The 16,936-nt window shown below is 45.0% G+C and overlaps 4 protein-coding genes across 4 annotated transcripts; 1 reads left to right on the top strand and 3 right to left on the bottom strand.

Moving 5' to 3' along the window:
- Positions 1–19: 19 nt before the first annotated feature.
- BDBG_03313 (CMGC/RCK/MAK protein kinase) lies at positions 20–6,012 on the bottom strand. The gene is made up of 5 exons (XM_031721190.1): positions 5,784–6,012; positions 4,647–5,738; positions 4,281–4,519; positions 3,437–4,171; positions 20–3,353 (listed from the first exon to the last, which is right to left on the bottom strand). The coding sequence occupies exons 3-5, from the start codon at positions 4,443–4,445 to the stop codon at positions 1,836–1,838; spliced, it is 2,418 nt and encodes an 805-aa protein (XP_031577659.1). The 5' UTR covers positions 4,446–4,519; positions 4,647–5,738; positions 5,784–6,012; the 3' UTR covers positions 20–1,835.
- Positions 6,013–8,882: 2,870 nt separating this feature from the next.
- BDBG_03312 (uncharacterized protein) lies at positions 8,883–9,154 on the bottom strand (the record flags this gene model as incomplete). The annotated part of the gene is made up of 1 exon (XM_031721189.1): positions 8,883–9,154. Exon 1 carries the CDS (start codon positions 9,069–9,071, stop codon positions 8,883–8,885), a length of 189 nt encoding a protein of 62 aa, XP_031577658.1. The 5' UTR covers positions 9,072–9,154.
- A 2,050-nt stretch (positions 9,155–11,204) lies between these two features.
- On the bottom strand, positions 11,205–12,669 carry BDBG_03310 (uncharacterized protein). Its single transcript, XM_002626100.2, has one exon. It carries the CDS (start codon positions 12,392–12,394, stop codon positions 11,717–11,719), a length of 678 nt encoding a protein of 225 aa, XP_002626146.1. The 5' UTR covers positions 12,395–12,669; the 3' UTR covers positions 11,205–11,716.
- On the top strand, positions 12,654–15,767 carry BDBG_03309 (uncharacterized protein). Its single transcript, XM_031721188.1, has 5 exons — positions 12,654–14,142; positions 14,200–14,226; positions 14,299–14,536; positions 14,634–15,137; positions 15,260–15,767. The coding sequence occupies exons 1-5, from the start codon at positions 14,099–14,101 to the stop codon at positions 15,374–15,376; spliced, it is 930 nt and encodes a 309-aa protein (XP_031577657.1). The 5' UTR covers positions 12,654–14,098; the 3' UTR covers positions 15,377–15,767.
- Positions 15,768–16,936: the final 1,169 nt, after the last annotated feature.

Here is a 16,936-nt window from a genome sequence, read left to right as displayed (position 1 = left end):
CCAATTAAGTGAGCAGAAATATGGAGAAATGTATATTTGATATTTAAGACATTTATTTCTTGCGTATTCGAACTGTTTATATGAAATTCTATAGGTTTGCTGGAGTGTACTGTACAGAGTGGGCCCCCGGGGGGAGGGAAGAAGGGGAAAAAAAGCGCAAATGAAAATTGAAAAAGTCGGAAACACCGTGTGGGGCAAAAAAAAAAAGGGAAAGGAGAAAAGAAAGAAAAGGAGAGAAACGGGAACGCGAAACACACGGAAAGAAAGGGAAGAGATGAAACAGGAGAACTCGAGCCATTTCTGAATCCCTCTAACCTAACCTAACTTCAACTCAAACCCTTCAACACTAATCAACTCCCAATTTATTTCATGTTCGTATGCGTTCTCCCTTTCCTTTCATACCTTGTTATTGACCAGGGGCTGTGACCAGGTGCTGTAAGGTCGATAACTCTGGAGGATGAAGAGTGGTTAACAGAGACATAACGATCATGAGAAGCGTGAAAAGTGAAAATCAGGTTAGACGGTGGTTGGGTTTGGGTAGGTTGAGTATACGAGAGGCAGGTCAATAAGGAGATGGACTAATGGAAGGTCAACCAAATGAAAAGCAGGAAGAAACAGGGTTTGAGTGAGGTTAGGTATGCTAGGTTAGGATTAAGAGGCGTTCTATAAAATTGAAACAATAAAATAAAATGAAATAGGTGGAAAAAACATAGCATCCATATAAAATGTGGCAGAGGCGGCGATGCTAAAACAAAGTTAAAACTATAGAATGATTGTACATGTAAGAGGGAAGCGAAAGTATAGAAGAAACAGGTAAAAGAAACTAGATAAAACAAAAGAGAGTTAGGAAAGAGGACTGTGCTAGTACGAGCTATTGGCTCGTAGGCGAGGTTGGGGAGAGGGTACGCATCTGGAGTGATACGAGATGACCTAGCTCAAAAATAAGCAAACAGGGGCCACGCCAAAACGGAGATTTAAGGAATGAGAGGAGGAACAACGAAAGAGAGAAAAAAAAACATAGGAGACATCGCGTCTTGCGCGGTCGGGTGGGTTATATATATATGTGAATATATAAAGCGCGTATAAAGAGGAAAGGAGGGAAAGAAGAGTTAAAAAGGGAAAGAAAAGAAAAGAAAAGAAATCGAAGCAAGAAGAGTATTTGTGGTTGTGGGTATTAGAACAAGTACTAGGGTACGTAAAAACAAAATGTAAATGACGTATAAAAAGAATAAATAATAATAAATGCGAAGTCAAAAACAACAAGGCCAGGGTAAAAGTCTCTAATAAAAATATGGCCGGGGGGGTATGAAGTAAGAAAAGGGAAAGCACAGTAAATGATAATAAATTTAAGAAACCCAGCAAAACTCATGGCCGTTTGAGTAAGCAAAAGAAATGGTAGTGCAAATCAGTTGAGTCCCAGTCCAGTAAGAAAGGAAAGATGAGTAAAAAAAAGCCTTAATCCGCCAAAGTGATATCAAGTTGCAATAAGAGCAATAGAGAGCAAATGCTGCTGGTAATAATGTTGAGAGGAGTGGCTGGCGTCGCCCGGTAGAAAAAGGGAAAATTAAAAGGAAATATATGATAAGGCCCTTGGCCTGACGCCAAACCGGAATCACAGTATAAGGCTAAAGCAAAGGAGAGGCGAAGAAATTTATAGCAGAAATTTTAACCCGCAGAGAAGGAGGAATGGCGAAGAAATGAATGGAACCTTGTGGTGTTTGGGAGAGAAGCCGAGAGCGTAGCCGCAATAGCAGAAAAATTTTTAAAAAATAATTAAAGCCATTTATCATCCAGATGAAGGAAAGAAAAACGAAACATTCGTCGGTGAGAGAAATTTACCGGAAAGTAGATCCTGTGGCGGCAAAGATACTTTCTGCGGCAGATTCAGCCCACTGGTGTTCATCGTACGGAGGGGTGGGCCATTGGCGTGTCGAATCGTTGTGCTTGTTGGTGTTGATATCTGGCTTGTTCATTCTCAGTGGCTTCGACGGCGTCAGCGTTTCCGGTCTGAAGAACGCTCCATCACACTTGGCAGAGGGCGAAGGGGTCGGGTACGGATTCGATACAGGGCTGCTAGGATTGATTGCACGGATCGATTGGTAATTTCCCTTCTGGAAGATCTCATCGCGGGTCATATCGTCCATGGTTACTGATCGCTGACCAAGGTGTCTGGCAGCCTTGGTGGTGGAATGGAGAACCTCGTGAAGTAGTTCGTCTTCCTCCTCGGGTGTCTCATATCGATTAACCGGGTGGGTAGAGAGTTGAAGCGCTCGCCGTGTCCGGCTGGAAATCGGACCTGAAGTTGGGTTAGACGTATAATTCTCCGCAGTACGTACATACTGTCCTTGTGGCATCGACTGTCGGTTTGATGGGGTATTATTGGTAGAAGTGGTCGGTGAGGCAAGGTGGGTGGGCAGGCTGGGTGATGAAATATCCAGGCTATATCGCACATTTTGTAGGGCCTTATCCAACTCCGCGAAATCAGCACCAGGCTTTTGGTCCGCAAGATTCACCGAATCTAGGGCCATCGAGGATCGATTTGACCAGGGCACGCATCCAGCATTGGCCTCGACATCGTCGGGGTGGTTGTTATTGTTGTTATTCGACGTTCCTTGGTTCCGGCCAGATAGTCTGCGCGCGCGTTTTCGAAGGTGAGAAAAGAAACTTTCTTTCGTAGCACTCGCGGGGGTTGGTAAGCCCCCGCCGTTAAGTGCTCTCTCTGCTTCTTGCCGATGGATATCTGAGTAATGGTTACCGTTCGAGTTCACAGACAGCTGTCGACCAATCTTCTTGTTGGAATTTTTGCTGTTGTCGACATGATTTGCAGTAGCTCCATCGTTGGCGTGGGATATCCTGGAGTTAGCCTGTGCGGTAACAGCATTAGATAAGGGGGATACTGGACGAATGGATGGAAGAATTGGCATGGGTGCGCCATTTGTCCACGTAGCACGTTTGCTTGCAGCCGGCTTAGGTTTAGTGGTCTGCACGTCCGGAGCAGCATTATGGGACACCACTGGGACTCTATGGCCTTCGTCCTCCTCAAGCACAGGTGCAGGGCTGTCCCGTCCAATCAACGATCTTCGGAACCAGGACGCTTTCGCCGACAGAGCAGGAGAATCGTTGGCATCCCGTGCACCTGACTTGAAGCTCCGGTCAGATTGTTTCCGGCCAAGCAGGCGGGAGGATTTTGGGCGAAGTGGGTCAATTGCGTCAACGAAGTACTCGTGGTTCAAAGCCTGAGATGATGTTGGTCGGCTCTTGGGATCCCACATCAGGCACCAAGTCACAAAATTGCTAAACGCGATTGGCCAGTGTGGAGGCTGGAGAATGCTCTCCATGGAATGGGGTGCCATCTAAACATGCAATTAGTAAATCTGAGACTCCCAAATAATCAAAACAATTCATTGATTCAAGTAGATATGGTTTTCTGCATTACCTTTGGGAATGAAAAACCCAATTTTTGAGCTAGTCTGGCGCCCTCTCTCCATTCCCCGCCACCAACCTTATTCCCTGACTTACTATACCAGTTACCGGGGCTCCCCATGATCTCACAAACACGCCAAACTTGATCGACTTCATTCCGACCGGGGAAGAGAGGTTTCAAAGTAGCGATTTCCACTGCCATTGCTCCAACAGCCCACATATCCACTGGGGCAGAGTATTCACCTGCCCGCAACAGGACTTCTGGCGCACGATACCATCGCGTCGAAACATACGTCGTGTACGGGACTGACGAATGAGTTTCGCGGGCGAGTCCGAAATCAGCAATTTTCACAGTGAAAGTCGATGGTGTTGACGGAGGAGTAAATCGGCTGAACGCAGATGAGTCACCAGAACCAGTACTCGAAACCAATATGTTCTCGGGCTTGATATCTCGATGAAAGAAGTTATGCGCGTGGATATGATCCAATCCGGACAGAATTTGGAATAATATGCTCTTCACGGTCTTTGAATCGAGACATTTCTGCTCCCGGGCCTTCATCAATTGATAAAGATTCCCATCCATATACTCCATGCATATATGTAATTTCTTGCTCATGGGATCGAGGAAAATGTCGAGAGCAGGGACGAGATGGGGGTGATGTGGAAGCGTTCGTAGGAAGATGACTTCTCGCAACTCTAAACATGACGAAAAGGATTCGAAGGTCTTCTTCATCGTCTTGATCGCGATCTACCATTGTAGTAAAACAAACTAAGTCAGATCGATTCAATTTTCCCGGGGTGCAGGTAGAATTATCAACTAAGTTATGCAGAAAAAACGAAAGGTGGATATCGCTCACCATTGTCCCCCTCCTCGCGACGTGGGACCCAGCCGTCCGCGTTCTAGCGAGCACGACGCTCCCAAAGCTTCCATCCCCAATCTCCTTCATCACCTCAAACTTTTCTTCGAGCGTAGCGGTTCCCATATTGGAGTTCCGGTACGATTGATCATAGGTAACTGTCATTTTGTGTGTGTATATGTTTGGTTTTCTGCCCGCAGATATATTATGGATAGATAGGTTTTTCAAATTGGCGAACCCTGTTCCTCCATACGCGACGAGGGGCAAGTAAGATTAGTATATAGAGCCCATGAAGTAGTAAAGCTGGAGTTAAAACACGTCCAGCTAGGAAAAGGAGGGGGCGGGCGACGACCGATAAAACCATACCTTCAAAGGCACGCTCCCTGAAACCCAGACGCAACAGCACCCTCCCTTTTCAAAGCTGTTTGTAAAATGCAACGTATGTATGTGTATGTGCGGCGGGTTGTTGAGAGCGATTAATAATGATAAAAATAAATTAATAATGGAAAGGGTACGATGTAAGCATTCTTGAGGGTGATTGCAGTGCGGTATAAAGTGGAAGCTGAGGCGGATACACAGATCCTTGATCCCACAGGCCAAGCAAACGGTAACTTTTCTTTTTTTCCTCTTTCAACGACGGAGGGGGTAAACGAGTGACTGTGATGATTGGGGAGAGGACGGGTAGGAGAGGCAAGATGAGACCATGTTCTCCCAACCGGAACGCGAGGGTAGGGTAGACGGTAGGATGGCTGCAGGAACCTAAGGTATGTAGGGATAAGGCAGGTGGGGAGGGGGGTTTATTACGGGTAGATAGATGAAAAGAGAGAATCAAGAACGCAGAAGAGGAACAGTGAGGAGGAGGAAGAGACGCGGGAGAGAATGCAGGAGGACTGAAAGGGGTGGATTGGGGGAGGGAGAGAGAGAGAGAGAGTGGAAGAGAGAGGAACAGAGAGAGGTGGAGAGGGAAGAAGAGTCAAGGAGAGGGAGGAGGAAGAGATGAAATGATGAGGTGAGATGGGATGGGGTGAAATAATGAGGTCGGCCAGTGGTTGGGCACGAAAGGGAGGAAGACAAACCACACCACCACACCACACCACACCATGCTGCTGCTTCTTCTCCTTCGTCTTCTTCGTCTTCTTCTCCTCTCTCTCTCTCTCCCTGACCAGAGCAGAGCGACGGGAGCGGATCCGCTGGAATGGGCAAGCCGCTAAATGAAAGGAGCGGCCACTGGCTTCCTCTAGCGGGTTCCTCTCTAGCTTCTCTGGCTGTTCTTCTTGGGCTTGGGAAGTCAGTCTGGTCTTGCTGCTGCTGCTGCTGCTGCTGCTGCTGCTGGGGATTATGGATTATTATTTCTCGCTGCTCTGCGACAACACCAGCCCCTGGAAACGTGACAAGCTCGCTCCCAACGACGGGGGCTGCCGGTCCGGTGGTGGAGATCAGACTATCGATGCCCTTGTCCTCGCCGCCCACTTACTTGCACGCCCCCCCCCCCCCCCCCAAGGCTCCAACAAGGCTCCAACAAGGACTAACTCCGGCAAGTTACAACGAGTTACAAGAGCTTCCACCGAGAGGCGGCCCCAGTAAACCAACCGCGTACTGAGGCTTGTTACTAGGCTTGTTTTTTTGTTTTTTCGAGTCCCTAGGTACCCTGCTCGCCCGCTAAGCTGATACGCGATCATTCAAAGTTAATAATAATAATAATATAATTCAAGGTACGGACCGTACGGGACAGCGCGTCGTCCAAAGAGCGACATGTTCGTCGCAGGCTGGTGTTGGCGTTGTCAATGCGTATCATCCGTGCCAAATGCACTGTCTAGATGTTTTCGCTTTTTTTTCCCCAGACAAAAGAACAATGGACGCCAGCCAGATGGACATTACAGAGCATGGCTAGTATTGGTATTACCAGTTACTGCACACGATGCATATTTTATTATTCTTTCCATTGCTATGTTGGTTTCTCCGGATATTAACCTATTTATTATCTATTATCAGCGGCCTGTCAGCGCGACCTTGTCGATTATCTGACAGGGCCAATTTTATTATTTCTGATGATTTGCAGGGGAGGCGTTGGTCCAGCATAGGGCCTGCCCGTTTTCCTGAGCCAAATCCCCCCGTTACTTGTCAATAATAAATAATAATAATAGATCGATCTTCAAGTAATCCGTAATGGGAGGGAGGGATGTTTTTGGCTTCCTGGCCCAAAGAACCTCCCAGGAACACAAGGTCCCAGGCGAGACTGTTCTGTCACATTTCGTTTAACTAACCCATGCCAATCCCCTTCCCCTGCCCTACCTAGATAACTTAGCTCTTAACCACGAGGAAGAAAAGAAGAAAAAAGGAAGAAAAATCAGGTTTTGATGCAGGGTGGGTGGTGCGCACAACACACAAGTTTCACCTGTCAGAGCTGGATCTGATACATGGTGTCTTTTTTTTGGTTGTTGTTGTTGTTATTGTTTATTGTTATTGTTTATTATTATCATTATGATTGAGTTTGGCAAAATTGGAAGCTCGTGCCTGAAAGTTACCTCTTTTGTATCAACCGTGGTTCACCTTACCCCACGCAACCAGACGACACAAACTCGAACCATGCCGCTTGAGGCGTGGAGCGTGAAGAGAATAATGAAGGTGAGGAAAAGACAAGAGAGAGAGAGAGAGTTGACTGACGAAGTTTTGAGCCTGAATCGAAGCTGGAGAACTTTTTCAGGCACGTCTGCGATATTAATTAATAATAATAATAATAATTGTCTTGTCCTTGTCGTCCTTGTTCACTGATTCGCTGGCCGGACGGTAACTTTCCGTAAGAAAAAGCGTGTTGTGGTCCCAGCCAGGGCACCTCTTGGGTACACGGTATGTACCTGTATTCGATTGCCAATGTAATCCGTATTTTTTTTTTACAACCCGCCAAGCGGATTGTTGGTAGCAGCTCTTTTTTTAATTTTATTCATTCATTGATTCTTCAAAGGTGCACCCAAGCTGCAGGGGAGAGGGGAAGAGACATATATAAATCCGTTTGGACTCGACAGCACGAGCAGCTTGCCGAAAAAGAAAAAAGATCGCGATCAGTCACCCCCCCCCCCCCTACCCTCAAAAGAAGAGGCCTTGGAAGGTGATAGATATATCATCAAGGGCTAATGCGCGCCACGTATCTCAATGTATGTACTCCGTACCGTACCTCAATTCTCCATTATTCCGTTCGAGGCTTGTGTGCCTGCCCTGCGATCCTCTTTTGCTCAATGCGAGTAACCTTGCAAAAAAAACGGCTCCACGCGTTCGTTTTTCAAGGGCGTACCACCTTCAACCTGCCATCGTATCATCTCAGTACAGTACGGTACTATACATGTATGTACGGAGTACATACATGTATCTGGGCTGCACACATAATAAGAGCCAACACACCCCGAGAAAAACATGAGTAGGAAACAGCCTTGTTGCCTGAACTTGCACTGCACTGCTTTCCTCTGTCATGATTGATAAAAAATAAAAAATAATCATGAAATAACTCAAGCCACATCATAAAAATTATAATAATAATACGCGCCTTCGCGTCGCAGTGTGGGCTTGTAAACGGCTGATGTGATTTGTGTTTCAGTCTGGTAATTTTCTTAGTAGCTTGGCGAACTCCGTGTTAATAAAGTAAACACACCACCAGTCTAAGAGTCATTGCCTAGAGCTTTTGAATTGACAAAAGGAAAAAGAAAAACATATCAGAAAAAGCAGAAAAAAATTAGTTATATTTATAATTCTGTAATTAATTATTTAAATTATTTAATTTTTAAAAATCTGTATTTATAATTTTATTTTCTATTTAAAATTTTAATTCACTTTTTTATTTTGAAGCTTTTATTAATAATAAATAAAGTAAAAAGTTGAAATTAATAATTATATTTTTAGTAAATTTTCTGAAGAAAATTTCTTAGATTTTATTTTTATATAGTGAAATTTTTTTATATATTTATTAAAATTTTATATTATATTTAAACTAATTAATAAGTTATAAATTTTAATTTATTTAATATTATATCTATCATTGAAAAAATATAAAAATTATTTATTTTATTTTATTTAATTTGATATAAAATTAGTATTTTTTAGAAAATAAAACTTATTTTAATACTATTTTTTAAAAGTTGAAAAAGTAAAGATTTTTGATAATACTTAAATAATATTTGAAGTTTTTTTAAACTGATTTAAAAAAATATTATAGTAGTCTCACTGACACAATATGAGATCCATCAGATATTTTAGTCCTCTCACATGATATAGAGGCATTTGCTGAATGCAATACACACTATAGAGTAGCTCCATTTTTTTCTTTTTCTCTCTGGCGTGGTCAGTGACAATCCAATCAGCCAATCAAACCTTTGCGTGTTTTGCACCCTTGTTTTAATCTTCTGCGAAAAATAACATTTTGTCAGCTTTGTGCAGCTTGTGGCCTTGCTGCACTGCAATGCAAGGTGATCCTGACTATCATGCTTTGTGGTATCCAGAACGCTATCACCGGGTTGGCGGGGATAAACTTTGGCATTTTCTCCCCTCATTTTCATTGTTTTCAATTTCGACTGCTTCGTGCATCCTGCTCTGCAGACATAAAAAGTGCAAACATTATTGCCAATACAATGAAGCATCCTTGAGAGCAGTTAGCACAAGGCTCGTGAAGAAAACAGGGTCCCCTCTCCTCTCGGAAATGCCACGAGCCCGAACTTTTAGTGCCGCGGCCACCGGGTTGCGACCCAGTCTCATTTCCATTTTTGCAGGCTCGGGTTTTGCTTTGGGGCTTGGTCCTGAGCCCATTTCATTTGCTCGCCCCCCTTGCTAGATGTGACTAAGTGGATCCATGCTTGGCCAACGGTAACATGGATTCGATACAAGTCCGGCTACTGCTGATATATTTGAGCAATCAGAGATGTGAGACAGAAGCAGAATGACGGAATGGGATAATGGATGGACAAGAGCGCTCAAATAATAATTATGAAAACCTCGCTATCGTCCCCGTAACAAAGTCCTAGCAACACGTTTTATCGGTATGAGGATGAGTGAGTGGCCATTCATTGCAAACCGCTTCTCTCGATCCCTAAAGTCTCGAGTTTGTTGCAGGGAAAAAACATGGGTCTGTTCCCGAACAAACAGACCCGTGCCGGATGTGGTCGAATAGTAATAATTATTTAGGACGATCATACTCTGTAGCGTTCACAGGAAAGCCATGCCTGCAAAAACAGCCTGTTCCCCAAAACCCAGAACTTGATGGAGTTCATTCACATTTAGACTCTCACGAGAGCTCGACTATTTTTTATCGACGGGTGCTGGCGTGGACGATCGAGTGGAGTGCACTTGGGAGGGGACAAAAACCCTTTCGGAAACGTAAGGAATCCGTAATCTCAAAAATCAAATCATAGGATGGGAAGCCGCGGCGAGGAGCAAAGAAAAAGCAAACAAAACATCGAGAGCTCTTGCTCTTTGTCTCATCCGGCTGGCTGGGACCCGTTCGAGGAGGCTGCTTCCCAAAATTCTTCAAGGCCCTCTCTCAGGCTCTCTTGTGACGATAATAATAATGGCGCTCGTTAGGAACGCTCATGGACTGCACGTGAAGCCATTCAGAGCATCCTCGGACTTGATGGTCCGACTCTTTGTGCTGAATTCTATCACTGTTGTCCCCCTCTTGGTGGATTATCGCGCATTAATACTGAGCAACCGCCGCTGACTTTTTCTTTCCCATTCTTTTTCCGTCTTCTTACTCCCATGATAAGACTGCGCATATCCTGGGCCAAATCCACAATAGTAAGACCGACCGCTTTCCGCTTTTTCTCGAAGGCCCCTAGAACAAATTAACACAGCCCCTCACACTGGGTCTTCGAGCCATCAGGAAGCAAGGATACGATTGCCTGGTACCTGGGAACTAGCGCCTCATATGGAGCACGCCGTCATTTTATTTGTTTCAACAAGGATTGCCGCAGTCCATCAGGGGAATCATTGGAGGCCGCAAGAGGGGCGGAGTTTTGCCTGTAGGCTGTTGGCTCAAGCGGCACTCATTATTGTTTGCTTCAGATAATCGCCATGGTGACAGAGAAAGGCCCCAGCCTTTCCCTCCGAAACTATCACGGTATAATAGTAATGGGGCAAACTTTTTTTCTGTTCACCTATTTTACCATGGAACTTTCTCCTCTCTTCAAGTGCCTACAGGCGTTGACATCCGCGCGATGCCCAATTTTCCATGTCCAGTGGTTGCCGGCTGGGGTTTGGGGATGCTCTCCGGATTGGGCAAAGTGCCCGTTCGCTCGCTAAATATCGCTTACCGCTCTCCCGCGCGGCAAGAGCCATCAGCGGCCCGCGGCGGAAACTCCCGAACCCAAAAATGAACAAGCATTACCATGGATGGATGGATGACACCCCTATTGAATGAGCAGGACTAGGGATCATACATCTTCGGTGGCAACTTTCAGATCATGATACTCCTTTGTGAACTAAATTGCAGTATTTCCACTTTTTCTTTTTTCTTTTTTCTTTTTTTTTTTTTTTTTTTTTTTTTTTTTTTTTTTTGGAATTTTGGTGTCAGCCGAACCGGTACTTATATTCATAGTGGCCATCTCGTCAGTGTTGAGTAAGACCCAGTCGAAAAGCATGGGGGTACACCATCAAGAATATCCACCCCAAGCCATGTGGTCATCTAAAGAGTTGGGGGATCAAGATCTGAAACATAATCCCAATTACGAACACAAAGTGTTCAAAAAAACGGTGGTGAGCCGGTTGGACACGATGATACGTTCTGCTTTTAAGGTATTCTAATTTTATTTTCTGCTTTAGGGTTATTCTCGGGTTATTAGGATCGTTTTTTCATTGCAAATTGATACTCTCAAAGGATACGAGGGCTTCAGCAGACAGCGTCCGTGTCCCGAAACCTGCCAATATAATTAAGATGGAGTGACTGTGGGGAGCTTCATCCAAACATCCTACGCCAGTTTAACAACCATTTCTTTATATTTTCTTCCATGTACATACATACAAGGTCAGACCCTTGATATTGCAGCTCCTAAAAACGTTATGAGGGCTAATAGGGTACACTTCTGGTTCCCCGTGGCGCTGCGTCCTCATTGTGTTGACCGCGACTCCCAAGTGAGATGCGTTGGGATCCTAATAGTACTCTACGTTTTCAAGCGGCAAATAAACTTCGCTTATACATCCATTCTCGTGATTAACCGACAGGAGATGCATACATCAAGGTTGAGTTTGACTTTAAAACCACAGCTAGGGGCTGGCCAAAGAATGTAGAATACAAGACAGGAATAAACCCTCCAAGGCCGTGAGAGGCAGAAACATTAAAGTCATATCCTGACATTGCTACAATTGGTGTCTCATCATCATCAACAACAAGATTCCCCACTCTTCGTTCCTATTTTCGACACGCCATCGGCAAAACCTTGTTATCCATCCCATCCCGCAAATCACACAATATTAAATTTAATCGTAACGGTCGAAGTCATGGACACTTCCTCGGGACGGAATATCAACTGTTGCTCTTGCCTCTCCATCGGGCGCATCATCTTTCTCGAGCGCATCACGCTCGCCGTACTCGTCGACGGTAATCCATAACTGGTATCCGAAATTTCATAAGGTTCCACGTCTTGATACCCAAACGCCTTAGCATAATCTCTCGCCTTCGTCCGTGCATCATGTGCCGCACTAATTCTGCACTCTGAAATCAATGACGCTATCGTTGCGTCCGTCAACATCCATCGTGTACTCGTTATGCTAACGTTTGGCATCACGCTGAGTGTCGTGGCGACGGCTCCAAGCTTATCGAAATCTCGGAATGTGGCAGAGAACGAAGTGCTTGCCTCGAACATAGTCTTTTGTTCGTCGCGATCGGTGTAAGATTTAGTGTTAAGGGTGCCCATGGTCCAGTGAGTGATCGCCGCGTCCGGAGTGGCTTCGCCAGAGGCAAGTCTGGGAATGTATGTCTCAAGGAACTCCTGGACGGTATTCGCCGTTTGGATCACATTATTGGACACAGCCGTTTTATTCCCGTCCTTCTGTGAGACCCTGAAACAGACAACGGCGCGCTCTGGGTCTCGATTTATCTCCGAGTGGCCGACAGCAGAAATGCTGATGGATTTGGCCATTTTGCGGGCTTGAGTAAAGAGGCAGTCTGCTCGAGAATTTGTTGATTTCGCCTACAATTTCTCGAACTTACTGAATTAAGGAGAAAATGGGGAGTTGTTCATGACAGGTTGCTACAAAGACAGTTTTCTACAAAGAATGAGAGAACCAAGACGAAGTGCGGGGTTATACTGGTGGAGAATCCTTGCTGCAGCCTGGCCACTGATGCCATTTCCTTTCCGCACTCAACGTGGAAATGTAATGGCTTGTCCGTTCACGAGGCGGGCATTGATGTATCTTAGATGTGGATATTGGAAGCGCGACGAAAAAAAATTTCTCCAGTCCTAGCCGCATGGCTGGCTCAGAGCCATCAGCCAATGGGTATACCTTGCGACGCGGCAAGGCATGTTTGACTGGTTCCCGACGAGATGAGTCTCCTGGAGCGAGTTTGATGCCATAGGGCAAAGTGCCTCTGTTTTGCCATGCTAATTTGCTAAATCTGAGGTGGGCAAAGGGACAAGATCGACCCGAAGGGGAATGACAGCTGAATTAAACCTGGCTTGAAAGTTGTTTAGATTCTCCTTTGACTTACTTGCCAACTCCTGGAGCAATAATCTGCGCCTTTGCAGTTCAGTCATTTCATCCGTCATCCGTCATCTGTCATCCGTCATCTGTCATCCTTGACGTTCCATAAAGACCCCTGCGGCATTTGGCGATGATATTTCCATATTATCCCGCAGGATTTTTGAAGTCCATGTACACGGATGTATATTCTTTGAACAATAACCTGCACTATACCAATGACAATTGTCAGCTATCCTTCAAATAATTATTTTATGCATCCCCATTCTCCCGTTGAGCGGTGAGTTTTGCGCGGCGATGTCCATTCTCGTGCTGGCAGCCTTCTCGCAAGATGACAAGAGTGATTTTAACCGTGGCGTGAAAACCACATTACACACAGCTGGTTTGGTCCAAGCAAGCCTATATTTCCACCACCAATATCTAATATCTCTTGTTAAATAATAAAACCCATCTCTATCTTCCCATAAAATGGTTCATTTTCACACTGCCATCCATCTATACCCTCTCTGATACAGCTTTCAACTTCAGTTGCGATTGTTAACCAGCTCTCAGACCTGTGGGTATACCAGCAGGTAATAGCGGGCCTTGCTGTTGCCCAAGGGATATTTTCTGGTAATTTTAGTCTGTGTCTGTCTACCGTCATTTGTCTCTCATTCAAGGTACGCAGTATCCCACCTCAAGTAGAGCACAATGATGTTCATTGTTCCTATAGGGGGAGAAAGCAGATTGCCGGGAAGGGGAACCTCAGTCCTTTCTGTGGAAGAGAGGCATATCTCGGCTAGATGCACAAGACTGCCATCCTGGTAAAATGTGCCTTTTGAGGAATAAATGTTATGCTGTGAGGGCCTTTTGATTGATGCCAATAGATGATTGCATGTTTTTTAAAAAGGGAAATAAATCCCCTGAGCTGAGCTTGAAGGAGGGCTTCTATCACTCACCTACTACCTCTTTAGGACAAAAGCACTCAAGAACACCACAGCACACTCTTCCACTTGCATATTCACTCAATTGTTGTGAGGTGCTACAGGTGAATTAGCTTAAGCCTCAAAATTTGCTGCTTTCCCTTCCTTTCTCCTTGGTCTTCATCCACCTTTCCAAACTTCCATCCACATCAATCAAACCTATCACAGCCAAGCTCAAGAATCATGGCTCCAAAAGGGGGCTTCGACTACGTTACCTACAACCGGCGGTAAGATCCCAGATTGCTTTGTGTATGACTAGGGAAGAAATGCTAAGCCGTTGATAGACTCGCGTCTGTCAAGGTTCCTGACAAGTAAGAGGCATTCCACTACAGATTCCAACCTTACTAGGGGGTCAATAGGTGTCTTTTCTCACATGCAAATAGAATAAAATGCAAGGTGTGCAAGAAAATCCGCGGGCAGTCAGCCTTTTCCAAACGTCAGCTCGAAGAGCTTTGCAAGGGGATGCTCAAGACTGGCTGCAATGGCATCACTGGGCAAAACTATGCTGGCTGTATGACTTGCATATCTGGCCAAGTATTCGAACTCACCTGCAGCTTCTGTGGCAAGACCATGGCTTTGGAGTACTTTAGCAAGAATCAACGCCATGATCCGGATAATGCGGTAAGCTGGCTGTTCCAACCTCCCTTCCCCTCCCCCCCTTTCCCCCCCTGTTTTATGTATCTCTACTGGTCTAGTTCTGATAAGACGGCCTCTTTAGAGATGCAAAAATTGCGTCCAGGAGCACTTAGAAAGGGATCCCGTCTCTGAAGACCTCAGGGAAACGATCGAGGACGGAACTTCTACTATCTTTAGCCAGAGCCAGAGGGGCGACTTCTCCATCCCATCGTCTAACGGCCATTGTATCGCGCAAAACCCATACTGGCAGGAAGGTTCCGTCGCCCAAAGCTCTAATCTCGAAAATCCGAACGACTTCGATAGCGATGAGGACGCGTTCTCCGTTGATGGCGGCACTGGGGGCGGAGGAGTCTGGCTTGAGCAGCCGAGGAGACGCCCGTTGACCGAAACCTCCTATGAAGGGGCGGGTACCAGGTTCACTGCCTTCGATCCCCAGGGAAATCCTCATGTCCGCATTGTTGACGCGCCATCCGTAGCCCCAACCATGCATAGCAGATTGGAGGGTGTTGTAGTAGCGAGTAGGGCGGGTAGTAACCCAGCTACAGCGAGGGTCAGAGGCAGTCGAGGTGGTTTTGCGAAAGTTCCCGTATGTTGAACTTACCATTTTTTTTTTATTTTATACCGGCTGGTTATTTATTTCCCGCTTGCTGCAACCATGCTCTCCTTTTGCCTCCTAGCCTTCCCTAATATGTTGTATATCTGGGATAGGGTGCTCGTTTTCCGAAGAGTGAGGCTCCGACTATGCGCTGCCCTCAGCCAATTGCGGCCACTATCGAATCTGACGACGATGACGAGGAGGACGAGGACCTACAGAATTACATGTAGGGGGCTTTCTACCAGTTTCAACTGATCAACTGACACATCTGCGCTTCACATCTTCTCCTACGGATCGCACACTCCCTGCCTGAAGGGAAATACCGGCAAGAAAACTGAAAAGTAAGGAAGAGGAGAAAAGTAAGAGAAGAAGGGATATAAACCAAAAAAATAAAAATAAAAAAATAAAAAAATCGAACATTAGCAGTTGTTTCTTGCATCTGTTTACATCAAATATTATATTTCTCCCTCAAGAGCAGGAGAGACACCAAGCCACTCGGATGATAGCAATGATCAAACTACCTTGATAGCATCGGTCCATGTTCTAATTTCATCCATTTTCTAAAGCAAAGATAGTTTTGTTTCCTTAAATGGAATATGTTTACTGGTTCACTCGAACGTCCAACGTAAACACTTTTGTATTGTGGCGGACGTATTACTTGCAAAAACAGAATTTTCCCAGCACCCCCTGAAAATTAGTAGCAAACCACCACAAAAAAATCAAAATATCCACATTTCTCTAGAATCATTCAATTATCATCCAAATACATTTCTTACCTTTTATCATCAATATGCCACCTCCACTCAGTGATTTCACCACTAACAAGATTTTGCGTTGATGTAACATGACGGAACCGAAGCGGTAGCTAAGCGGCGGTGTCACACAGGAGGATGGTATCCAGTGAGAAGCTGTATGAGTAGGCTTGACTATCTTGCTTGAATAGTGAGCTTGTAGACTACAAGGTTATTGCAAGGATATCATAGATACTTAGTATGCTAAGAAGATTGTATGATAGCATCTAGCTATTCTATATAAATAATAGACAGCTATTCTTTCTCCACTCTATGAGTGAGAGTAGCTGAAACAGTGCTTGCAGCAGTGTCTCACTGATATGCAAGAAAAAATCTGCTGACTCTGTATAAAAGCAGAGTTCTTATATTCATCAATCAGATTCTTCTATAACGTGATCAACCACCTAACGCCCGCTTACACTCAACGCCCGCTCAATCTTCATTTTTTCATCCATCTTCAAACACTCACAACATGCATCACAAAGCAGTTATACAAGCAGCAATTGATAATTTGAATGTGCAATTGATCTCTAATTACACTGAGGCTGCTAAAAAATATGGAATCAGTTGATGTACATTATCACAGTTAGACTGACCGTGTGACCGTGTCTGGGACCAGGACCAGAATATTTGATAGTCTCATTACCAATTTGATTGATCTCATTACACAGTACGGAGTAGTTAGTTTCAACATCTGCCTGCTTGTTACTGGGATTTGCCTCGACCTTTGTTCTGACAAAATTTCGTTGATACTTTTCATTCCTTCAATCTCTTGGGAAGAAAAATACATTAACCCAACCAAGAAGCCCCGCTGAGGTCTTAAAACGTTCTCTGGAGAAATTCGCCGGGATGAAAGTTTGGCGCGGGACCTTCCTGTTATCACATACTATGTTGGCGCCAACGTTGACTCTGCAAGCAATAACATATTAAATAATAGCGCTCAGGGACGCGTGTTTAACCGCCTCCATTTGACTGATGGATATACCAATTCATTTCAGC

Source organism: Blastomyces gilchristii, assembly GCF_000003855.2.
Source record: "Blastomyces gilchristii SLH14081 genomic scaffold supercont1.5, whole genome shotgun sequence".
Classification (NCBI taxonomy): Eukaryota; Fungi; Ascomycota; class Eurotiomycetes; order Onygenales; family Ajellomycetaceae; genus Blastomyces; species Blastomyces gilchristii.
This window is presented reverse-complemented; position numbering and strand designations above follow the sequence as displayed.